The sequence below is a fragment of the Apteryx mantelli genome, chromosome 28 (assembly GCF_036417845.1).
Source record: "Apteryx mantelli isolate bAptMan1 chromosome 28, bAptMan1.hap1, whole genome shotgun sequence".
NCBI lineage: Eukaryota > Metazoa > Chordata > Aves > Apterygiformes > Apterygidae > Apteryx > Apteryx mantelli.
This window is the reverse complement of record NC_090005.1, coordinates 6,150,193-6,175,630: the sequence shown is the minus strand read 5'-3', so window position 1 is coordinate 6,175,630 and position 25,438 is coordinate 6,150,193. Positions and strand designations below refer to the sequence as shown.

The 25,438-nt window shown below is 50.7% G+C and overlaps 1 protein-coding gene across 1 annotated transcript; it reads right to left on the bottom strand.

The window, feature by feature from the left end:
* Window positions 1-2,811: 2,811 nt before the first annotated feature.
* Window positions 2,812-25,313, bottom strand: EFTUD2 (elongation factor Tu GTP binding domain containing 2). Its single transcript, XM_067311983.1, has 28 exons — window positions 25,280-25,313; window positions 24,676-24,781; window positions 23,504-23,669; window positions 22,978-23,056; window positions 20,697-20,772; window positions 20,347-20,412; window positions 20,043-20,078; window positions 19,029-19,119; window positions 17,830-17,912; window positions 17,191-17,357; window positions 15,951-16,075; window positions 14,170-14,233; window positions 13,683-13,773; window positions 13,130-13,265; window positions 12,703-12,830; window positions 11,490-11,683; window positions 11,235-11,346; window positions 10,879-11,019; window positions 10,251-10,352; window positions 9,268-9,350; window positions 7,967-8,053; window positions 7,548-7,674; window positions 6,991-7,078; window positions 6,321-6,439; window positions 5,706-5,800; window positions 5,247-5,400; window positions 4,075-4,182; window positions 2,812-3,394 (listed from the first exon to the last, which is right to left on the bottom strand). The coding sequence occupies exons 2-28, from the start codon at window positions 24,778-24,780 to the stop codon at window positions 3,299-3,301; spliced, it is 2,919 nt and encodes a 972-aa protein (XP_067168084.1). The 5' UTR covers window position 24,781; window positions 25,280-25,313; the 3' UTR covers window positions 2,812-3,298.
* Window positions 25,314-25,438: the final 125 nt, after the last annotated feature.

The following is a 25,438-nucleotide window of genomic DNA, read 5'->3' as shown; positions in this document are numbered from 1 at the left end:
CAGCCGGGCGGGCCGGTTCGCGGTCCGCGGGATCCCGCCCGCCCCCCTCACTCACGCCGCCGCCGCCGCCGCCCCCCGCGGCTCCAGCGCATGGTCCCGACGGGGCCCCGCAGCCTCCCCTCGGCCGCCCACACGCGCCGCCGCAGCGGGCTCGCCAGCCGCTGCCCCCCGCCGGGGAGGGGACGCGGGGCGCATGCGCGCAGCCCCCCTTCCCCCCCCCCACCCCGAGCCCGCGCGGGCGGCCCCAGGGCGGCCGCGGCGGCGGCACGCGGGGACCCGGCCGCCACGTGCCGCCGGGCGCCGCCCCCACGCGTGGCGCGCGTGCCCGTGGCCTCGCGCCCGGCGCTGCAAGCGGTGCACACCGCGTTGGTCCCGGGTGTGCGCTGCGCCCCCCCCCCCCCCGTGCACCCCGCGGGGCTGAGCCTCGTTGCAAGGAGCCGTTGCAAACGCGCCGGGGCTGGCAAGGAGCTCGGTGCCCAAGGGGAGCGCGTCGCCTCGGGCACCCGGAGCGGGCGAGGCTGCGTCCTCGGTCGTCACCCCGTCGGCGGCTGGTCCCAGACTGCCCTTTCTGGGTGCTTTGGGTGCTGCCACGGCCACGTGCCCGAGGTACGGCCCGGGTGCGTACCTCTAGATACACCCCTATGCACACCCCCCGTCGACAACCCACGGCCTGAACGTGGGGTCACCCACCAACCTGGGGTCGCCCCCCAAAATGGGGTCACCCCCAAATGCAGGGTGCAGGAGAGCTGGGCGCACAACACAGCGGCACCAAGGGAGACTCCCGCCTGGCGATCCCCGGGCGGATGGGGGGCATTCACTGCTGGCTCTCGCTGCTGAGCCCTGGCCAGCTCGTGCCAAGGATGGATCCCGCCCCCCTGGAGAGCCTGGAAACTGAGGCAGGGGAGGGCTTGTGGCTGCTGACGCTCTGCCGGCTCCATGTGCCGGGGTGTTTGGGGGGGGGGGATGTCCCAGCATCCGCGTCCAGCCGGGGATGAAAAGAAGCAAAGGTTTTGCTAAAACACCCGCTTTGGAGCCCCCCCCCCCCCGCGTGCCTGGAACGATCCCCAAGGAGGCCTTTGCTGCGAACCTGCGGCCCGCGAGCTGGGGTCGGCCATGAGGCAAATCCCAGCCCGGCCTGAGGGGGCCACGGGGTCGGGGCATTTCCCAGGGACCGGCAGTTTCCGCGGAAAATTCCCAGCCCGCTTGGTGGGGCGGCTGCTGCGGCTTCCGGCCGCAAGCGCTCGCACGGGCTCCAGCCGCTTATCTCCCTGCCGCGGGCCCCTGGAGCCACCGCGGGTCACCGTTTTCCAGCCGCCGGGAATGGCTTGCGTGAGAACCAGCTCCCTTCCCACGGCCACTGGCCAGGCTGCTCCGAGGAGCCAGGCTGCATCCCGGCCGGGGCGCAAATGGGGGCCGATGCTCCCGGGGGGAGGAGGCTGAGACTGGGAACGTGCGGCGCAGCACCGAGCGCCCCGCCGCAGCCCTGCTCCCGGGCTGGAGCAATCCGGCTGTTTTGCCGCTCCCAAAAACACCCGGCCCGGCCATGAGGGATGCCATGCCGGGCCGGATGCGGGAAGCCACAGGGAACCTCCTGGCACTGCCCTGGCGGAAAAGGCTTGAGCAAAGAGATAGGGCCGGAGCCCTCCGCGTCCACCCTGCCACCGCTCGCCCCCCTGCAGGCACGGAGCCCTCCCGCGGCGGGCCAGGCCGGGCCAGGAAACCCTTCCCACCGCTTTCCAGACCCTGCTGAACGATCCTGTGCAATGCTCTGCTTCCAGGGGCTGGGGGGATGCTTCCTTTCCAGGGCTTCCCCATGCCTGCGCGAGCCCAGGCCTGGGGGGAACCGGGAGGCAACTATGGCCACCAGCCGCTGTGAGAGGGTTTGGGGGGGGGGGGTGTCTCAGCTTCACCTTGGGGTGCCTGCAGCTCTCTTGGGGTGCTGCTCACTCCCACGCCCGTCTCCGAGCAGGGATGCTCCGCTGGAGCGCCACGGACCCGCACGCAGACGGCACGCGGGCGGCCGGAGCCGAATCCGGCCCGCCTCGCCGCGAAACGTTATCGGCCTTTAGGCTGGGGCGGTGTACGAGGACTGACCCCCGCCTCCGGGCACCGCGGGCAAAGCCAGCCCTGACGCCCCCCGGCTCTCGCAGGGGCTGCCGAGCACCAGGCCGCGCTCTCATAGCACCAAAACGGTGGCAACAGGACGCAAGAGAGAAGAGGAGGCTTCTTAGGTTGAAAAAAAACAGCCAGCACGGGGAAAACCCAGTTTTGCCCCCAGCACAGACTACGACTGCTCTCAGCGAGGTCTTAGGTCCTACAGAGCCTCCATCCTCCTCTGTAAGGCCACGCGTGCTTCGAGATATGATTTCCCTGGGCCGAACAGGAGTTAAACAGCAACGAGGTAAGACAACGGTCAGCTGCAAGCCCTGCAGGCCCCCAGCCCCACGCAGGGGGCTGAGCACCCTGGCTGTCCCAGCCTCGGCCCACGCTTGGGCCATGCCCAGCTCCGAATCCCCTGAAAATAAGAGAAGCAGCCCCCAAAAACAGCAAGAAAGGAAGAAAATCCGAGTAGGGGATAGGGCAAGATGTTCTGGACTGGCTGGTCAATTAGCTACTGCAAGAAGGACATGAGAGTTGGGCCGGGATCGCTGCCGGACGTGGAACGTCCTTGGAGGGTGAGACAGCGCCGGGGCAGGGGGATGGGGGCAGCAGCAAAGGCAGGGGGGTTGCGGCAGTGCCTGCCCACTCGAAGCGCTGGTGAAGGCAGAGCCTCTCCCAGCCCTCTGGTCCCTCGGAGCGATCACACGGAGCCCTGGCTGGGAATTTGTATTAAACGTTTACAAGGGCTCAGAAAAACGTGTACAAAAAAGGTAAAATCCACACTCGCCGTTTCTCCCGGGACTGACCCCACCTCAAATGCTGGACGCACATTTACACTCTGTCCCTAGTAATCTTAACGTTAGATTCAGGCTGCCCTGCAGCAGCAGGGACCGCACGCAGGGATAACCCACGTGCCTGAGGAGAGCACGTCCAAAGGGAAAACCTCCTCGCTGGAGGTCACCACGGCTGAGCACTGCTAATACAAAAAGCATTATGGCTCTGGGTTGCTCCTGACCCAGGGCTCACGCATGCCCAGGCAGGGAGACTTCAGCCGTGGAGGAGCAACCTTGAGGAGCAGTTCCCTGCCCACCCTGAGCACCCAGGAGCCAGGGCTGGGCAAGCAGGGATGGAGAAGGGCAGGCAGGTGCCAGCCAGGACTCAGGTCAGCCTTCACGACGCAGCAGCCGACGTAGCACGTTCACATGGGATAGTTGAGAACAACGTCTTGCTTGGCCAGCTCCAGCAACATGGGGTCGTCGAAGAACTTGCTGATGCTCACGTCCTCGCTCAAGCCCTGTGGAGTAATTGCAAAGCCAGAGGTAAGGTCTTGTGGAGCAGGCAGGACCTGTGCGGCCACCCCAGCAGAGACCCCGTTGGAAAGCCCTGATGTCCTGTGGTAAAGGCAATTCTTGGACTCCAGGAGATGCAGGCAGATCTGCACCAGGCACTGCCCAGCAGCTTGAAGACATCTAACAACCTGCCAGGAAGCTGCAAACGTGCAGCTCCTGCAATTAAGCAAATCTACCAGCTCGCTGCCTTCCCAAGGTGGAACCTGCTCCCCTCCATTCCTGGTGCGGTCCCATCTCCCACACCAGCCCAGACCCCCTCCAACCCCTCCGTCCAGCTCACTAAAGCAGCACAGAAAATAGCCGCTTTTTTTTTTTGCAGGGCTAATGAGCTAAATCAGGCCACCAAGGTGTAAAACGGGCAGTGGGGAGGGAGCGGGGCTCAGTGGACGCTGCAGGACTCTGCTTTTGGCTGGAGCCACTGCCAGATCAGCGTGCTCATGGGACCATCACAGGCACCAAACAAGCAGCATGGAGGATCATGAAAAAGGGAAGTCCCCGAGGCGCAAAGGACATTATTCAACTCTGGGAACACACAAGGGACACTGCGTGCTTGAGGGAGAACATTGCGACATCTAAGCTGCCAGTACAGATAGAGGGATGCTATTGGGGTTACTCCCAGACATACCTTCCTACGCCTGGTCTTAATCATGAACTCTCTGGCCAGATGCGGGGCTGGCTGGGGCTCCAGAGGTCGGATGACGATACTCTTGTCCAAGGGGTCACCAGGCACAATCTGAAACACAGGTCCAGGACGTGAGAACATTCACTGAGTGATGGTTCAACCTCCAGGCGAGCTGAATCTCCATCGCGCTGAATTACAGCGCAATGGGAAACACCCCCAGGCCCTGCAGACACCCTTGACCCTGGCATCACAGCCCCAAAAACACATCTGCTTTCCTGGCACAGAAAAACTGTCACATCACTACCCACGTCCTTAGTCATTACTGCCAGGATTCACTAATACAGTAACACTAATCCAAGCCAAGAACACATCCCACCTTCCCCACTTGTCATTTTACTCCAAGACCTCTCAAATATCTGCAAACTCAAAAGACCCACAAGGGTCCCAATCGGAACAGTCGACTCCAGAACTTAGGCACATTCGATTCTTTTCAGAGCCAAGCCTCAGGTTTTCACGTCCTGACATTCAAGTCAGTTCTTGGGGCTCAGATCACTGCTGCTGCTCCCATCTCGCTGTACCAGGAGCAGCCGTACATCTCACAGGCGGTGGCTCACAGCAGCAGCTCCCACAAGACTCAGTTCACCCCAGCCACAGAAGCGGCTGGAGAACAATATTCTGTACCAAACCCCATTTTCCATAGTTCTGTCACAACTTCTCCAAGCAGCACAGATGAAATGTAGCCTCCTGCCTTCTAGATTAGGGCATCTTACAGCAGATGGACTCTGAGTCCCGCTCCAAGCTTTCTGCTCCCCAAGCTGCAGAGAGCTCAGTGCACCGAGAGCTTCCCTTCCCCTGAACGAGGATGCCCTTTCTCCAGGCGCTGAAGGACCCTTACGCTCAGTGAGCAGCAGCGTCGAGCGCTCCCTCGCTAAGGCAAATGGTGACGTAGCTTGGAACAAAGCCATTGGCTTCTGGCAGACAGTTTACAGCTAACGTACAAAGCCTCCACCAGCTCCCAAATCCTCTGCAGTCGAGATCTTCTGAGGATGTCATCCAGAGAAATTGGCTTGCTGTAGGTGAGCTGCGGCACTGAGCTCTACGGAGAGTACCTGGCACAACCTGGTGCCTGTCCCTACTGTGTCCCTCTTTTCTATCTCACCAGTGCACAGACTCACCTGCCAGTGGTGGAAGACAGAGAGCGAGAAGGCTTGTCCCTGAGTGTGGGTCCTCAAGTCTGTCTCAAACCCAAACGAATCAATGGCTGGGATGAAGGCTTTGATGGTGTAGAGAGGGGAGCCTGGGATCGGAGCATCTTGTGTCACATGGCCTCTGCCAAAGAGTCAAAAGATTAGTCTTCCTACATGTTCCTTTTTATTTCTCCTCTCTAACGCTCAGGAAAAAACAGGCACAATCCAAAAGCTTCACGTGATCTTGGACACCCCCTCCCCATACAGCACAGTGGCCGGGATCAGTCTAGAAAACCTTCAACTATCCTGTCGTATGGACTTTGCCCTCTCTCTTCACTTTAAAAATCAGTGCCAGGACTGTAAAAAACTCTAGTGATCCAGATCCCAAGGGAGCAGTCGCTGCTCTGTAACCCTAAAGCGATGGCAGCTGGTCAGAAAGCAGCTCACCTCCGCCTAGCCAGAACTGTGTACACCGCAGACACGCAGTCAGCAGGGGCCTGCACCTCCACGAAGTAGTACGGCTCCATCAGGCGAGGGGTGGCCTAAGGGGAGAAAGGGAAATACACAACTGAGCCAGCAGCAGGGCCAACACAATACGGTCTGAGCGAGAGTCAGAGACGAGCACGCTCTGGTCAAACGCAGTGCCTGACTGGGGATAAAAGGGTTCATTGACACCAGCTAGTCCATGAGCAGCTCTGTCCCGTGGGTGCCCAAAGAAACCTCAAACAAACCTTGAAAGCATTCCTCCCGTTGGCCCTGAGCCATACGCTTCTCTCTCCCCCGCGCCCACCTTTCCTGGCAAGCCAAGCACTAGCGAAATAGGAAATAGAGCAGATGCAGGCAGGTTTCCAGGGAATGCGATTGCTTGTAAAACCCATCTGCCTGTCTGCAAGGGCGCTGGAAACATTAATGGGTGAATGAGTCAGTTTAATCCGACATCCTTGGGGCAGGAACCGCAGCACACGTGCAACCCGTGCTTCTTGGTGCCTGCATCTTCTCAGAGCCCACGGGGGCCAGGACAGTGTGAGGCTCGGTCTTTGTCATGCACAGCATTGTCCTCACCATCAGGAAAGCCGAATACACCACCCTCCGGGCTGTCGGGATGATCTGTCCTCCACCCCGGTGCAAGGGTTCCTGAGCAATCACTGCATCCAGGATCTTAAACTTCACATTGCGGATCACTGAGGAAGGGAAGAAACGACAGCAAATGACTTGAGAGGTATGTTCTCCACCATACTAGCACCAACCACGCATCCCCAGAGACCCTGAGCATGTAGCAACAGAGATCCAGACAAAGACCTAGAGCCACCAGGGGAGGTTCTCCTAAACTGAAGTCCAACAAGGCAAGTATGACCATGTCCAAACGCTGCATATCCCAGGAGAGACAATTTAGCAGTTAATCTTGCAGGGTGCTCAGTGGTCTGTAGCTGAACTCTACCAGGAGCAGAACCAAGTTCTGGGGCAGCCAGCCTGCCTGCCAACAGCCCCTTCTTTGCAGGTAGGCAGCAAGTGTTGCTGCCTACGTGGCGTCAGGGAGAGACAGGGAGCTTGTTATCCCCCTTATCACCCATCCCCAGACCTGTCCCCAGCTCTCTGTGGTGCGCAAGGGCAACTGGTCACTGAGGGATGTGGTGCTCAGAGCCAGCCCTGCCCCGGCAAAATCACTCGGATGCTTACGGACGGCAAAATTCATCAATTTTATTAGCTTCACTCCTCCACAGGTCCTACTTACATTCATCACAGAGGGGCCCTTCTCTGGTTCCCCACTGAAATCCCTGCACAATGCTGTCCTTCACAGAGCCCAGCAGCGCCTTGTCCACCTACAGACAGATAGACAGACAGACAGCTAGCTTCAGAGACCAAATATGCATCGCAAGGCATTAATAGACAGACCCCAGTGTTTCAGAGCCACTTCCTAGAAGAGCAGTCCCGTCCCCCTATACCCCACAATGTCTGTTACTCCCTGTCACAGCTCAGGAGCATCATCTTCAGTTTGACATCAAGAGCTATAAATTAAGAGTCTATATTTTGGTAACACTTAAAGACAGGCCATTTTGTTGCCAATTTTGAGGACTTTGGGTCAAATAGCAGGACCCCCAAAAAAATCACAGGCAATTTACTCGCCAGGGCATGACTATATCCCAGAAAGAACAGATCAGAGCCGGCAAACCAGTAAGCACTCCAACAGCATTAGGATCTTGCTAGCAGGTCTGGAGAGGAGCTGTAACCTCCGGACACCACAGGACTAACGTTTCACTGAAACACAACCCCGGAGCGTGCATTTCTCACCTCTGAGGGCAGTGTATCATCTACTAAGATGTTTGGGCCGGTTGCGTCTGGCCCAAATGCCCAGATGGAGCGAGCAGCCAGCAAGTCCCAGTCATATTTGGTCTGGAAGAATTCACCCAGCTTCTTTCTGATAGAACAAGAAGAAAGGAAGAAACTTTAGAAAACAAATATTCCACCTGCACTCACAACATATTTATGACCTTGTTCCCTGCAGGCATAAAATAGTCTCAGCTTTTTACCTTGAGCACCTCATTCGTTGGGGCAGGGATGCTCATGGACTAGCTGGTGTCAATATTGGACCCAAGGTCCCTGCCTGGAGGCTGTTGTCTAATACTGTGCACCTCACAGATCTCCAGGGTTCCCTATTTTCCCATTACTTGCTCCGAGAAGGATTTCCGCTCTCCCCAAATTGGTCATACCTGTTCCATGTTATCTGGACCACTTCATTCTCAATGTCCTCAGCGAGTCCCTTCTCCAGAGGCTCAGCAATCATCGTGATCTTGTTCCTGAGAGGAGAAATAGTCATAATTATTCCACAGAACTATGGAAATGGGATAATTGGCAGGACCTCAGGGATTGCTCACTGCCTAGAACATGGCTAGGGAGGATTTGTGCCCTCTGGTGTTACTGTCTGCTTGTAAAGACAGAACATGCATGCTCACAGCCCTGAAGCTCTGCTCCTAACAACCGCTCTCCAAAATCCGCTCATCCCCAGGAACGGATCGCTAAGGGACAGGACTGCTCCATTCCTCCCGCCAGATACCTAGGGCTTCGTATGGTGGGCTGCAGAAGGAAGCACAGCCAGCCCCAACCTAGCCCACGGGCCAGGTCATGTTCCCCTGTCAGTGGCAGTACCAGGTGTGTTAGACATATGGGACGTTGCCTCAGAAACCACACCAACACGGGTAAACTGCCCCCAGAACAGGTCACCTCTGCATGCCCCACAGTTCAAAAACTGACCTAAAACTGGAACTTTTTCTGTTCCCAAAAATAAAGTTTCCAACCATGGGGAGACTACACCACAGTGAAGGAAGGCAAGAAGAACCAAAAACCACAGTGGAGCACAGGAAAGTTGTACTCAAGATAACATGACAGACCATGACTGTCATGAAAATTCAGGCATTAAAAATGCCCTGGGCTCCCAGATCTTATTCTGTGAACGTTTCCTGGTTATTCAGCCCATATTATCTCCCAGATCTCCCTCCTTCAAATATGTCCATCTCATAACGCACTGCTAGAGAAGGAAGACAAGACCAGGCAGTGAGGCTAGAAAGGAGCAAATCTGTTCCAAGATTAAGAATGAATAAGAGAAAGCAAAGCTTTCATGATGAACTTGGGGAATACTGAAGGCAGCACTTGGCTCTTTGGCACCTGCTCTAGGATATGCTTCTTAGTCTCAGAAACACCAGACAAGTGCTGAGAAGGTGACAGTTTACTGTGAAATTTAGTTAAAAGAAAGGATGATATGAATCCCTCTTTGTTCCCTCCTTTTTGAGAGACACTACAAAGTACAGAAACATCCCTGGGACTCAGTGCGTTACTGAGGAGTTTAACAGAGCTGCCGCAATGGAAGGCTGCAAACCTCGGACCCTTGCCACTTTTCTGGACAACAGCTGCTGAGAGCAGACCCCTTGGAGGCCATGAAATTTAGTCTTCAGCAAACCCCTCCACCTGCCTAGCCTCAGGTGCCTGGCTCGCCTGGATTGCCAAGGGTTCTTACTTCTTATTGGGTGTCTCAGCAAAGCACTTCAGGGAGGACGTTTCCACCACTGTCTCGCAGAATGTCACAACTGGATCAGCAACCTGGAAGAACAGCAACAGGTTTGTAGAGGTGTTTGTACTACCCAGTTTTTCAGCAATATTTTGCTTTTACAGAGAGACTGGCTGAAACCCTTGAACACCTGCAAGAAAAATCTGTCACATCTGCCAGTGTTTTAATCAGCGTTTCATATGTACCACTGAAGCCTGCACAGGCAGCTTTAGCAATTCCTTCATCCAAACAAGAGAGAGAAACATTTAAAGCTAAGGAAACCGAGCTGTCAATCCAGACATCGCTAGGCAGAGATGTCTCTTCTTTCCAGATTTGGAAACATATTGATCTCAATTGATGCTGGCCATGCTGAAGTACAGGAAAGGGCTGGAGCATGGTCACCCACTCCTCTCCGTGGCAATTTTCAGGCTCTCAGCTACAGTGGTCCAATACAGTCAGGCTGTAAGATTTACTTTTGTATGTGGACAGACCTTTTCTTTTTAAAGAAAGCTGACAAAGTCCATGCTAAGGAGCAAGGGACCCTGCCTGCAGCGTGAAAGAGCAGACCTTGGCAGCGATGAAGGTGCCTTAGCTCCAGACAATGGAACTGTCCCTTACCTCCTCCTGGTCCTTTCACCACACAACCTCAAACATATCAAACCTCATTGCCTCCTGTATAAGCAGGACTGGCTGCCTACTCATCACAGAGCAAGCCAGGGCCAAGGTAGGAATAGGCACGTGAAGATCTAGCCAGACAAGTCTCTCAACAACTCGCAAGCTGCCACAGGGAGCTTAATGCAATGACCTCCCCAAGCCGCCTCTTCCTGCACTGGAGAGGGACCAGAGGAAGACAAACTCTGTACATTTTGCTGGGTTTATTTTTTAATCCTTCTGAGTTATGGAAACAAAACTGCCCTCCCACTGGGAATGATCTCCCTCTCTCATTTCCTCACCTTGATATCAATCTCTGAATACATCTTCCGTAGATCATGCATCACACAATCCAGATAGAGCTCCCCCGTCCCCAAGATCACATGTTCTCCAGACTCTTCCACCTGAAAAACGAGAGAAGGGTTCAACTTGCAGCATTACTGCTCACAGGCCATTGCCTTCCAGGCTCCTATGCAAGCCTGAGGAAATATCAACTATAAACAAACTGGTTAGGATCAGACCACCCAAGAAAAGCTCCCAAAGCACGTTCCCTAGCAATGCAAGTAGAGAGAACAGCTGGCCACAGAAAGAACCACCCCAGTCCTGGCTTATCAGCAATGGCACTGCTAGTAGCTGTCACAACTGCCTGGTCATGGCCAAACTCATGGCAAATTGACCACCAGCCTTTTCTAGCAGAAAGTGCTGATGTGCCCTGTAGAAAGCTGCCTCCCTGGCACAGCAAGGTGTGTGTGTTTTTGCTTGATTTATAGTGTTCTGCTATTTCCACATGGTTTATGAGATCAACTGCAGCAGCATGAGAAAACCCACAAGAGGCAAAACAACCCACAGAAAAAAAATGTTTATTTTTCAAGATCAGCCTACAGGGTAGCCCAAAACATGGGCTGAAAACAGTCAAAATACCAGAAATACCTTAGTAGTAAGCGATGGATAACTCTTGTTGACTTTGCGGAGACCATCTAACATTTTGGGCAGCTCAGAAGGATTGACCGGCTCTACAGCTATTTTGATGACAGATGTGGTATTGAACTTCAAAGGACGGAAGATCTGAGCCTGAAACCAGACAAGGACAAAGACCTGAATCTCTGCATCATTAGATGGATGCTGGAGTTAGACACAGCATTTGGAATTAATCTCCCACTAGTGGTTCTTGTGCCCTGGCATCTTGTCAGACAGTTTTTTTTTAAACCCTGCCACTGGAGCTTTTAAGATGCCCTCCATCACCTTGATTCCCTGCAACACTGAGCGATACCAGCTATGCACGGTACCTCCTCGTTTCCTCGCGGCTCCGTGACGGTTGCAGTCTTCACGATGGGCTGGTCCACCCCTTCTATCAGCACCCAGTTGCCAGCAGGAACCCGGTTTACCTCAATGTGGTACCTGCAAGGCAAGGCAGTATCACTGCACAGCTCGCTGCCATCAGCCTCAAGGTGGTTACAACGCTGTCCTCCTCCCTGTCCCTGACAGCAGTGACTCCAGGTGACTCCTCTCCCAAATAAACACGTTGCCAGAGCTTTCCCTACCTTGCAACTGAGATCCAGAGGCGTCCGACAGTGCAGATCTGGGAATCCTCCTCATCCTCCAGGGTATAGTTTTCTCCAAGGACCTTCACAGGCTGTCCAGCATGGATAGTGCCACTGAGCACTCTGCCAAAGGCATGGAACTGAACGCCATCATCTGTGCTGTACATTTTTGTGGTGTGACACATCAGCGGACCCTTCCCACGAGAGAGAGAAATAAGCCTTTTCTAAAATATACAGTCAAGAAGCAGACACAGACCTAGTAGGACTCATGGACAGAAATTGATTAAAGGACTGGAACTCAGCTCAACAAAAGAAGTATATCTAAGTCCTTAATTTCCTTCCATGGGAAGCTTTACCTCCTCTCTCCTTGTACAGAGCCCCATGGAATGACCTTGGTGCACTTTTCTGGTGCTCTACTCCCTACTCTTGTGGAACAATAAATAGCATCGGGGATGAGGCCATGACTTAGGTGGACTATGTATGAAGAGAAGTGTCATCTGCTGGTCTGCAAACCAGCGCAGTCTATCCCCCTGCAGGGTACAAGACCTGAGCTGCTGCAGATCACAGTTTTCAGCCCCAAAAGGTCACTCCATAGCTAGTGATCTAGTGACAGTAACCACTGTAAGGTTTTACGTAGATAATCCCAGCTCAAATAAAGATTCACTTCCTCTCCAGACATTGAGGCAAAAGGCACTGACAAGTTCTTCATTAAGCTGCTAGTTAGCATCGGAGGCTCTGGACAACTCTGAATGCCAACTCCGTGCAAGGCATGTTTGAAGAGGAAGGTTTTGTGAGGTTTCTTTAACAGGAAAAATGCTGGCTGACTCAAGAGGGTATTTTTGTCAGTATAGTTCAGATCAGTTCTCAGAGTTTGGAAAAAGAATCAAACTTCATGGAAAAGGGAGAAAAAGGCAGCAAAAGGACACAAAAATCACCCTGCAGTTCCCACGTGCTCTGAAGCCCTGACCTAGTCTCTGCTCTTCTCTGAACATTGCCAAACAATTCTCTCTCTCAAGGGCTGCCCTGGCAGACAGCTCAAGTTTCTCAGAGTGAAGAGATTTGTTTCAGTATCGGATGAGAGGTTTCAAAATGCTGCAAGTCAAATCTGTGCAGATGCCTGCCTAAGAGGCAGCTGCCTTAACAAGGCTATGAAAGGAGGATGTATTTGCCATGCTTTTGAAGATTTAAAGCAAAGAGAGAAATGTTTCCTTACATCAGGGTCGCATTCACTCATGGCCTCCCCTAGATCGGAGTCAACGCCGCCAGTGTAGGTGTGCTCAATTTTGGTCTTGGCCCCCACCTTTGGGGAAGGGATATGCTGCACACACATGTCCACAAAGCCTGGAAAAGTAACATTTTGTGAGAATGTGATTAAACAGAGGAGTTCAAGATAGAGAAAAGAAAGGGGCTCCAGTAAACACAAGCCGAGGCCTTTCTGGCTGCAGTGCAACCATGGCCATGGGGAGATGTGAGCAGTGTCTCAAGCTCTCCTTTGGGGAGATGGTTTATATTTTATGTTTAGAAAAGCAAGAGTTGAGAAGAGATCTTTGCACTCCATGGCTGCAGTACAGCACTTAACTCTGTCCGTGCAAGACTTAGCTATCAGGGAGACTGTGGAGGGGAAGAGGAACAGCATTTACCTGTGAATTCCCCAAAGAACTTCTTGCAGACAAGCCGCAGGAGGGGTCGAATGTTCAGTTTCAGCTCCTCTTTGGTCAGGTGGATGCCAAGTTCATCCAGAGTCCTGGGCAGGGTCGTGTCCACATCCCCCACCACCTGCAGGATAGCAAGCACCACTGTCAGCTTCGACGCAGGCACCCAAGCCACTGACTCCCAGGTGCAGCTTCACACACCAGCCTGTCACCTTCAGGGCTCTTGACTCACTCTGGTTTAGTGCTCACGTGGGAACTGCCTGTCTGGTTCAAATCGTCACTTGGTTAACACCAGAGCACGTTACAAAGCCAGAGCAGAGGAAGTTCTATTAGCTGTGCAAACACAGGGCTGAACGTGTAAGGAACAACTGTAAGGAGTTGCCCACCAATTCTCCGCACCCTCAATCCCAGAAACACGTGAAGATCACACTGCATAATGGGACAGGAGAGTCCCACAGACACCATACACACCACCACCTAGTGTTCAGTCCCTAAATGCTCAGATCCAGAACTGCAGAAAGGAGAATGAACCACCACATACCTGAGCCAAGATCTTGTAAAGAGGCTCAAGGATGAACTCCACAAAGCTGCGCTGGGAACTGCTAGTTGGGGCCTTCTTAGTGAACTTCCGGCTGTTGGGAGACAAAAGGAGAGACGTGAGGGGCAAGCGCTCTGCAGCCTGCAAGCACCCCGACTGCCAACACACTTGCACAGCCTCTGTTCTCCTCAGGTTTTCTTCTTCTCCCTCCCAGTCTCCCTGGGAAAGAGGCATGGACACAGGAGTCACACTTACTCCAAATGAAGGCCAGCAGAGACTTTCTGCTCTCACTTATGAGATTCAGAACAACCATGCAGATTCACATCAAGCAGGAGGCCTGACTCAACCCTTCCCAGCTACTCCTTTATCATAGGATCACAGGATAATTCATATTGGAAGGAACCTTGGGTGGTCATCTAGTCCATGTTCTAGAGGGCAAGGAAGGGAAAACCCTGCAATAAGCTAATAAACATTTAAATAAGCTTCTTACGTCTTCGGGTTGAAGTAGATGTCACCCCAAAGCCGCTTAGCAAACTCCTGATAATTGATATCTCCTAAAGGGAAAAAGCAAACAACAAAAATCTCTGACATCACTGATAAAATGCATTTCTCTCATAAAACGAAAAAGCAAAGATTTTCAATAAAACAACCATAAGGATTCAATGCAATGAACCAGTGCTGGTGGGTGGAACGAGGCAGCTACAGAGAGTGCTTTGTCCCAGTCCTGAACAAGTGTCTAAAGTCTGATCTGGGAAGACCATGCAGGGAGGTGGATAGAAAATAGTCCACTGAGGATGACACCAGCAGCCCAGGTGCAATGCGGGTTTGCACATTTGCTTCTCAGGAACATTTCAACCATCTCAGCTACACAAAAGTTTACGGATGAGAAGAGCTGGTTTGCCAGACTCCACACTGCAGGAATCCTGCTACATCTGCTTTATCTTCCAAACATCAACACTGCGGCCTGACTCTGTAGTGCCAAGGTGCTGGGATGGCTTACACCCCATCATCTCCCGCAGGCTTATCGCAAGCATTTTCTGCCTTGCTGAACATCTCCAGGTTCTTTTCTCTTTTTTAGCTGATGCATGAAGTCCATAGCCAAATACCCAAGTGCTGAAGGAACAGGGTAATGTTTGACTGTCATGGTGGATTTACAAATAATAAGACGGCAGTGATAATCTACAGCAGTTTTCAAGCAAGCTTTTGCTGTGGGCAGATGTACAAGCGTAAGAAATTTCACAGTGGCTGTGGTTTTGACAGTTAAACTGCTATAACTTATGTTATCTGAAGTATGGTGGCTACATATAAAACCCCTGGTGGCCACAACCAAATATCGCTGACTTAAAGCACCCATTCAGCCCATGTCTTCTCCACATGGATGACATCTCCTACTGACTGTGCCTGTGTGTTTAACTGTCCCTGAAAGAAGGGGAATCTTAGAGGGCATCAAGTGAATTCTGCGATGGCCAGGAACTCATTTATTTCTCCAGACTCATGAGGACACATGATATCCTGGCACATCAGTCCTTGACCTCTACAACTTCTTCCTCCCTGAGGCCAACTGCTTTGCAAGAGCTAGGCCAGCTGCTTTACAACACCCTTCTTCGCCGCTCCCTGCTCCTACAGATCACGCAAAATTCCCAGTGTGAGACTTCAAAATCTTGGCTGCCCAGCTGGATAATGCAAGCAAAAGGCCCACTTTTACAAGTGGCAGATTGCCTTGAGTTGGCAGCTGGGGAGCAGAGAATTAAATCAAAGCCAGAAAAAGACAGTTTCTTAAAAAAGACTGAAGGGCAAGAGTGCAAAACCTCACGGGCCAAGCCTGCGCCTGGCTGCAGCTGAGTCTCAGACTCTGGAGACTTTTGTGAAAAGGCTGACAGAACTTAACTGCTTCACTTCTGAGATGCTCTGATACGGAGGCAGAGCGCAACACATACATTTGCCTTGCCTTGCCATAGTAGGGTTCATTTTTTCTGCTTAAGGGTACATACAAGACACTGGCTTCTGACTCAGGAAATATTTATCAGGAGAAACTATTTAGCTAAAAGCAAGTTAGAATTGGATCCCTGTTTTTTACCGGCATGGAAAGACTGCAATAAAGTCATCCGGACTGAGATTTGCAGTAACTCTCAACTCCCAGAAGTTCAGGAGTGCACATATTGGCCATAAACGAGCAGTGAAAAGCAGAAGCTGAACGACTTAGAAAATCTCAACAAAAAAGTGTTAGGAAATGAAATGTTAAACTGTACAAGGTTTCTGTATAATTCTTACCATATGTGTCCGCATAAATCTTTGCAAAAGATCCCAGCGTGAAGCAGATGCTGTACTGTGAACTGGAGAAACACACGTTCCCCAGAAGGGGAGACAGGACGAGGTTTTCATCGGTGGAATACATGCTGAGGAAAGACAGATTTTAAGATACAGGAAAAAAATATCAATATTATGAAACAAGAAAGACACTTAAATCTACTCCCCACACCAAACACCAGCATGTGATAGGGGAGGATTCTGCATTGCCAAATAGTGGCTAAAAACTGGTTGCAACATGCTTGGCTGTCCGAATTTCAGGGCCAATATCATTTAGGTACTACAAATTTCAAAGCATTAGTGTACAAAGAAATATTCACAGACCTAGAACTAACAGGTTAGCAGCACAAGTGCTTTGTATTGTTTGTTAGGTAAGGGGTTTTTTTCCCTCTAAAAAAGGGAGCAAAGTCAGTCAACTGAGGGAAAAGATAATACAAGGCACATAAGGCACGGATAGAATTGAATGGAAATGATTTTAATGAGTTCACAAGCATGCTAGACAGGATAAATTATCATGCTCTGAGCTGCATGATGCCAGCAGCAATTGAACAGAGACATGCAAGTGAAGTCGTGTGCAAATTCAAATTTGGGATTATACAGGTTACAGTGCAGACACAGAAACTGAAGGGAAGACTGCTATTAAAAAATGACCTGACTGGCAAGGGTACCCCAGAAACAATGACAGTAAAATATTGGTTGCATTGCTACTGTCAAGGTTAGAGAAGATTCCCCTTTTTCTTGGAGAGTAGCCTTGCAGGGAGATTTCACCATAGCAATATTATGGTATCAGTTTAGGGGCTGGGACAGACAATTCCCATCATTTTTCGTTAAAATCTTTTAGGAGATTTGAGAAATCTCACCCTATGATCTGGGACATAGCCTACAATCTCAGTATACCTGAGGTACATTCGGGAGCACAAAAGTTCCCCCCACCAAGCCCTATGTCCACTCTCTGTACTGTCTATGGGGAAAAAAAAATTGATTTCAGTCAGAAGTCACACAGGAAGAATCAATCCTTCCTAATACGTTAAATTATCCGAGATGAACTTTCAATGGTTCTTCCTGCTCCATTTTCTATGATTCAACATATCAGGAGACAAACTTGTGATTTTAGCACACACAGGGCCCCCAAAGAAGAGCATCCGCGATGGAACAGGGACAACGGGCACCAACAACACATCATCCCAAACAGAGAGACCCGCACCTGATCAGACCATTAACTTCGTCTACGATATGTCGGAGTTTGTAATAAGCATCCGTAGGGGGCAATTTGAGCTCCAGGATCAGGCGGTCTATCTTGTTGATGCACACGGTCACTGCTAGCCTCTCCTGCACCGCGTGCTTGATCAGCCTCTCCGTATTCAGCATCACCTGCGGGAGTAATGAGCACAAACACCCCTAGCAAAAGCCCTCCACAAAATGCTATCTAGGGCATGACAGAAAGCAGTGACCTTACACACAGGGCTGTAGCCTGTAGTAAAGCCTAAGCTCAGCCACCGGTGATCAACTGATCCTCCTGAAATGTAGAAGTAGGTGCTAACCCAACCAAATTTCTTGAAACCTACCCCTTGGACATTTCTGATATAAATAATCTGCTCAATTTTAGATGATGGAGATGCAAAGTAGTTAGATAATCAGCCTACAGTTCACATGCATCACGTCTGACCTGGAAACAGAATCCAGACGCCTGACTCTCTGCTTTGGTTGGAAAACACTCTCACTTTTCAAATTGTCCTCCAAAAGCCCTTCAAAGAAAGCTGAACCCATCCCTTGCCTTCACCACAAGGCTGAATCAAAGAATCCAATGCAAGACAGTTTGAAATTAACCCCCAGGTTAACTCACCCCCTCAGCCGCATCAATGAAAAGCACAACGCCATCCGAAATACGAAGGCCAGCTGTGACCTCATCAGAAAAATTGACGTGGCCTTCAAAAACAAAACGGAAGAGAAGACCAGAGTAAGCACAGCCCTGATGCCAGCAGCACAGAACGGAGAACGCTGCCCCTCTGCTCTGCAACTCGCTCTGGTCACTGCCATCTGCGAGGCAGGGCACAGACTGCTCCCCTCCTCGGACAGGGACTCAGGAGCAGCTGCCAGAGCTCCACGTAGGGACTCACTTCAGTGTTAATGCTATTTTTTGTGAACAGACACAACAACTAGTTTAACAGGCACTTTTCCTTGCATTTGTCACTGTGTTTCCCAAAGCTGGGCGCAAATACTTCAAGAAAAAGAGGACGATTACTTCTCATGGAAGAACAACAGATGCTTCTCCCTCCCAGCTCTTTCTCCTGCACTTTAACCTCCCTTACCTTCAGTTGTAACCCAACAGAGGTGTCTGGAAACCCTCTTTCCTAAAGCTCTACCTCAGTTTCCTGCAACATGCTGATCTGTGATTACATCCCCCCATAGGAGCTTGTCATAGGCTTGAGGGAATGCACTGAGAGTCTCACTGTGGGGCAACAGCATTTGAGAAAACCTGGAAAAGCCGATTCTACATCTGCTTCTCATGTACTCGAGTCAAATGTTTTCAGCTTCATTAGCCTTCATAATGCCTGAAAACTGGAAACAATTGTAACTAAAAGCCAGCTGCAGAGTCATTACTGCTGGAAGTGATTTCAGGAGAATGAACCCAGCTAAAGGCTCAGGTTTCAAGACCAGGCTAGAATCACTACAGAATTACAAAACCAAACATAGGTTTTCCATTTGTGAAAGGAAACTTCCCGGGGTATCATTGCACTTAAGTGGCATTTCCAGACAAAATAATGGATCAATGAAGTTTAAGGGTACAGACTTTCATTCCGTTTTTCTGAGAGTCAATGCTACACAATCCCACCACAATCCAACACGAAAGCTCTTTGATGGCCCTCATTTAACCTGTACATGTTTTTACTGCTCCATTCCTGTCAACAGCACTATTGAGAGGATCAGAGCTTTATTACTGAAAGAAACCTTTATTCACATCACCATATTTCTGCTTCACACATTAAGCTGCCTTCTGCTAAGCGACTCCCAAAGGAGGATTTTCAAGATTATATAAATCACCTGGAGTGTCGATGATGTTGAAGAGAAAAGACTTCCCTTTGGTGTCTGGCAGAACAATAGTCACCGGTGTGCTCTTGATCCCTACGCCCCTCTGAAAGAGAGGAAACGAGGATTATCAGTTAAAGAAAAAAATCACAACGTGAAGATGCAGAGGATGATCATGAAAAAACTAATCAAAAAGATGGAAAGAGGAAAATAACCATCCAGCCCAACCTCCTATGCTCGGGGAGGGAATAACAACTCCAGATCACTGCACGGCCCAGCCCGGCTCCTCCATCCATACTGGCTCAGATTGGTGAGCTATCACTCTAACACAGCATAGTCCATGCCTAATTTCAGCCGAGGAAGAATAATATGCAATACCAGAGACAGAAGACCCATTTTTCTCCTGTGCTTTCACCCTTCTGTTGCTATCAAGTTATGCCTCAATGCATAAGATTTGATCATACGGAGTGTGAAGTACAGCATTAAAATGAGGAGAAAAAGAAACGGTTGACAGGATTGTTCTGGACATGACGATGAAACAACATCTAGCAAGTAGGACAAAACAAGGTTCCCATCTATGCCCAACCACACAGAGTCAGAGCACTCAGCTTCCACCCCAGGAAGCCTAGCAAAAATACTGTGTTTATTCTGAGATTAGAGCTTTTCTTCTCACCTACCACTGCTGTGAACAACCCCTATCACATCTTTCCCTCAAAGAAAACGGGAGGTACCCACAACTCTTGCGATAACTCTGGTACAGATTTTCACCATTATAGAGGTTATCATCTTAGGCGAATAAAACCATACGTGGAGATAAGGGCTGCAGGAAATGGAAGAACATTGGACTGAGGATCTTATTGCTGCAAACAAAGATGAGCAGATCATTTTATTGATAAAGAACACGATCAAAATGTGTAAGGCACAGAAAGACGTTACGATGGAAGAGGACACCGCCTACAGTAAATTAACTGTGAATGAAGCATGAGACAACAGGTTACAATCACTGCCTGTTTTACAGGGTTCACTTACCTCTTGCTCCGTGAACAATATATCAGTGTAGCAGAGCTGCAAAGACAGAGCAAAATCCTCAAGTCAGAACATCACATTTTGGTATCAAACGCTAAGTTTGAAACAGGAAGTGATAATTCTTTACACATGGTTAGTGTGGTAAATAAGTGACAGAGCTGGAACTAGGACCAAGCTCTGGCTTTCCAATCCTACGTTCTCATCACTAAACAACATTTTCCACACATACAGTCTTGCTCCTGCAGAGCCTAAAAGCCAGCCTATGCCATCGTTCCTAAGGGCAGGAATACACTGAAAGCTCACTTACATCCTGGTCGTAGCGCTTCCGGATTTCTGGGTGTGTCTGTTCTATCAGGCAGTCAACAAAACAAGTCTGAAAAATATTGGACCACAAGAGAAAGCAGATGACTATGTTTAAGCAGAAAAACACAAGTAAATCATCACATCTCTTCTATGCTGCACAGAGAAAGGTGGGTGGCGCATTATTTCCCCAAGGCTGAAAAAAAAAGTCTACAAATAATTGCATAGCAATAGCAGCAGAAAGAGATCACTGCTGCTGAGATGAGGGGGTCAAAAAAGCAACGGTAAAAGTAAGCAACTGACAGATCATTACTACTCCTCAATGTACTTTTGGGTGCTGTTGGGTATCTGTACTACCTTGCCATGATGGAGGTGCCCACACAGAGTCACATTTCGAATCAGCTCCGAGTTATCCATCAGGTCTGCCAGGAAACTGGAGGAATGAGACACAAAAGACTGTTAGAGGTTTCTACTGTGTCTAAGAAAAGCAGAGGCCATTTCAGCCACACTTTCTCTCCAAGGTCTCCACCTGAATCCTTTCCAAGCTTTCATTCTGCCAATGCCCTGCGGAGGAAGAATCTCACTTTACAGATGGGGAGGATGAGAGAGTTGGAGTCCTAGACAGATGGCAGTGGGTGGGAGGAGACAGAGTGGGTAAAACTGCTAGTGATGAAATATTATTAAATATCTTCCTTCTCTTCCAGTCGGTATTAGAGGAAAAGTCACATCCATGCATTCAGATGATGAAATAGTTCCACTCAAGTAGCGGCCGTTAGTCAACAAACTCACAGAGCCAGATAACAGGCACCCCAGACAGCTTTAAAAGGTAGCCACAGGGCTCCACAGACCATTAATTCTGATTTTTAGCTAGTCGTAAAAAAGTGAAGTTCTTGAGGACTCAAGGAAACAGTAATGGAGTTTAAATCTCTCTAGAATCAGCAACTGAGCAGGTAATGATGGGCTGGTCACTTCTACATAAATCCTGGGGAAAACATAACTGAGATCCTAAATTAGCAACCCCTCTAAAGAGGGGATTGTGGAAAATAAGTCCTGCCAAATAATCTCTACCTTAAAAGATTTTAAATTTTACTCATGTGGTGGACTTTTTCTGTAAGGCATTTAACATAGAACATTTTGATTAAAAGCTAAAAAATACAAAAATCAATAACAATAGAGATTAAAAGCGTGCTGACTGGTCTCAAAATAAGGCTAAGTGGGAAATCAATACCAAGCTTGCATGTTCCCGGTTAAGTCGCAGAGGGACCTCTTCTTGGCCCCTTGCTAACCATTTATATCAATGAACAGGAAGAAGAAAAATTCATTACTGATGGAACGAGCAGGGAACACAAGGACAAGAAAAGTGGTAGATAATGAAGAGTACAGGTCACCGACCAAGAGCGAAATGGACTGCTTAGAAAAATAAGATCAAGCACGCTCACTGCTTTATATCTGGCTTTATTGAAAATATCTCTGAACGAAGAATGCAGGGGACAGGCCAGGGAAGCAGCCATTTCAAAAAGGTCCCGGGGGGTCCATGTAAATAATTGACCGTATACGAACTCCAGAGAAATTATGTTGCTGCAACAGGATCCTTGAGGATATAAAGAAGGACTGCTGGTGCTGGGCCCTGTTTGGCACCCAGGGGACTGCTACTAAATCTGCATCTGGTTCTGGGATTTACACTTAAAGATGACGACTATTAAACATTGGAAAAGGCTGAGAAATGCTGTATGGGTTGGAGGATGAGCCTAACAAGACACTCATGAAGCTCAAGCTGTTCATCTTCAAACAGAAGAAAACATATGGAAACACTATAAATGTGATGATAAAGAGCCCCTCTCCCCATCAACAAAACACAGTGCCTAGACGTTGATACCAAGCACACACATTTTTAATAGAGAAGGTAAGGAAAAAAAGCACTTTTAAATAGAATTTGAGATAGAATAACTCAATTTTTAAACCTGTTAGGAATTTGTTCTGAGAGGTTTGCTCCACACACTGGTATCCCCAGGGGCTGCTTTGTGGGGTACAACCAGCAGACACCATCAAGCGCAGCAGAAGCAGAGCTTAGCTGCAGCTTTACACTAACCCCCACACAACTTGGCAGTGGCTTGGGTACAACCGGTGGTAGACGAATCCCTCCTGGAAACTCCTCCAGTAGATAGGAATGAACTTGATACAGCCATAGGTCTATATTCATTGAGATCGAAGCAAAATGTGCCTTCTGGCTATATCGATATGAAGTGTGCAACCCAGTGGCCGTGTAAGTATTTCCTGAGTCAATCAAAACTCAAGAAAACCCACACCATGAGGGTTTCCAATTGCCGAGGTTTAAGCGGTAGAAAAACAAGCGCACTACGCCACGTACTATGGCGGGAAAAATACTTGTAAACTTTGGTTACTCCTGTACTTTCTTCCTCTTCTTTTTGGATCAAAGCAGGGGAAACAGCTGCACTCACAGTTAGACTGCTGGTGTCAGTAAGAAACAAACCCAGCGCTCCTCCTAAGCTTTCTCCTCCGTTATAGCACACACCGCTCTGCCTCTCTACCTTTGCCCGTAAACAACAAACAGCGAGGGAGTCACAGCACAGACGGAACGATCCAAAGCACACGCTTAAAACCCCTCCATATTACTTACTCCATCTCATAGACAGTGACCGGTAACGTCTGCTCCATCAGAGAAAATTTTTTGGTTTTCACGGGTTTAATAATAGGCTCTGAAAACAAGAGAAAGTGCAATAAAAATTATCAATGACCCTGAACGATAGCGTTCTCAGAAATGCTCGTACTAAACAGGGATTTTTGCAGATAGAAATACAATTTTCAGGCTAAGAGATTCTTTTATCTTTTTACGCGAGAAACAAATGAGATGACCTAAACACATTTTCACATCTCTTTAAATAACCTTCCAGTGTCTACCAATATCTGTTCTTCAAAAGATAGTTTGTTTGGCATTTGCAATAAACCAGAGTGCCAAAATCTGGGCACTGCTAGACAAACAGGAAGAGTCTATGCATTTTAGAGGCTGCGAGGGTTTTTAAGAGGGGTGTTAAAACTGATGGGGGATGGGGAGAATGGAAGGGAATAATGCTTTCCCTTTTCCAAAGATCCGCTAAGAGTCTTCTCCTCGCTCCACACCCAACTCGCTGCTTTCTACCACTTACCAGTGAGAGGCTGCGTATCCTCCTCTTGCACTATCGTTTCTACTTCAGGCCCGTAGACCTCCTCAGCAGTGGGATAGTACTTCTTATCCTCATGCAGCACCACCTCCATCCCGGGGTGGTCCTCGTCATGGTCCCCCATATCATCATCATCGTCATCATCCTCGAGCTGCAACCAACACTCACGTTTAGCTGCTGCCACCCCCCAGGGCATCAAAATGCTTTATAACCATCAGTCTCCTCGGAAGGTCTTACAAGCCTTGGCATCACACAGGAAAAAAGAGCCCTAAAGCCACACAGAGCCAAGGAGCCACCAGTGATGACAACCCCAGCATATCGCAACCAGCTGCAGCACAATTTGCAGAAAAGACCTCTGTAAGCAACACGCATCTTCCCACCGTGGGACCATTCCCGAAAGCCACAGGCCACCTTTGAAACAACAGCATTTGTGGTGATGCCTGCGCAGAGAGCAGCTCTGGTCCTTCATTCACAAACACGACAGAACCACACGCACGCACAGACACCACTTTTCAGCTGTAGGAAGACTAAACTGGAAGGGGCTTCCAAGATTCTCCAAACCTTTCACTGCCATGGCACAGCAGACTGCCCACCTCTGCTGTCCTTAGAAACACTGTCCATACCTCTGCTCTAGCGTCCGCAGTCTTACACTGCGCTCGTCACTGGGGAATCGAGCTCCTTATAATACCACCGTAGCACTGGTGTACACTAGGAAAGGACTAAGAGGCAGTCTAAAGACCTCACTGAACGGATCTGGATCTTCTGACTGAACACAAATAAAGTCAAATGTGACTTGAACTACATAAGATCCCAGTTGTAACAGAGGTTCAAGCAGAAACAGTATTTCTTTCTCTTTGTCACACTAATAGGAGCACAGCTTTTCCTGGATTTTTTTTAAAAATCAAAAGCGCTCTGCTCCTTAGGAATAAAATAGGATCAAAGTCCATCGCTGAAGAAAGTCTCCTCGCAGAACCAGAGCCTGGCATGAAAAAGGAATCGCCGGCAGCTTGTGACGACCGTGGGTTTGACTGGGGGCTCAGCACCTGCTCCATGTGGCCCTTTTCGCACCCAGCATCAAGGAGGCAAGTAAGGGTCAGGACAGGGTGAGCGCAAAGCTCCCCCCAGACTCCGAACCTCAATCCCTCCCCATCCCTCACCTCGTCCAGGTCCTTCGACTCTCTGCCCAGCTCGTCATCGTCGTCGTCAGAGTCCAGCTCTGGCCCGATGTAGTTCCCGAACTCGTCGTACAGGTCAGTGTCCATGCTGCAGGGTGGAGGGATGGGGACACGGGTCAGCAGGCGGGTGGTGACACTGCTGCATGCACTGCCCTGCGCTGCTCCCTGTCCCGGGATGGTCCCGCACTGGGACCCCTGCCCGGTACGGCCTGCACCGACCCCGTCCCAGGACTGACCCACACCGGGACCCCTGCCCGGTACGGCTCCACACCAGGACCCCTGCCCGGTACGGCCTGTGCTAACCCCGTCCCGGGACTGACCCACACCAGGACCCCTGCCCGGTACGGCCTGTGCTAACCCCGTCCCGGGACTGACCCACACCGGGACCCCTGCCCGGTACGGCCTGCACCGATCCCGTCCTGGGACTGCCCCGCACCGGGACCCCTGCCCAGTACGGCCTGCTCCCCCTCGGACTCCCCTAGGGCAGCCCCATCCCGCCCCGCGCACCGGAGCCCGCTCGCGGAGCGCCCCCTCCCCGGACCCCCGCACCTGCCCCGGGGCCCCCGCTCCGCCCGGCCCCGCTCACCCGCCGCGCGCTGCCCTCGCCGCCGCCGCCGCGCGACACCAGCGCGGAAGGACCCCGGGCTGCCCGCGCCGCCTGACGGCACAGACCCACCGCAGCGCCGCGGCCCGCGCGTGACGGGCAGGAAGGGGCCGGGCGGGGCCGGGCGCGGGCTCGGCGGGG

What these genes read in the sequence shown, in the direction of transcription:
- EFTUD2 (XM_067311983.1), bottom strand. Translation starts at nt 24,780, where the DNA reads ATGGACACTGACCTGTACGACGAGTTCGGGAACTACATCGGGCCAGAG. An exon ending in GTCCAGATAACATGGAACAG is followed by an intron (nt 7,675 to 7,966) that starts GTATGACCAATT and finishes TTGTTCTATCAG; the next exon opens with AAAGAAGCTGGGTGAATTCT. An exon ending in CTGTCTTCCACCACTGGCAG is followed by an intron (nt 4,183 to 5,246) that starts GTGAGTCTGTGC and finishes CCTGTGTTTCAG; the next exon opens with ATTGTGCCTGGTGACCCCTT.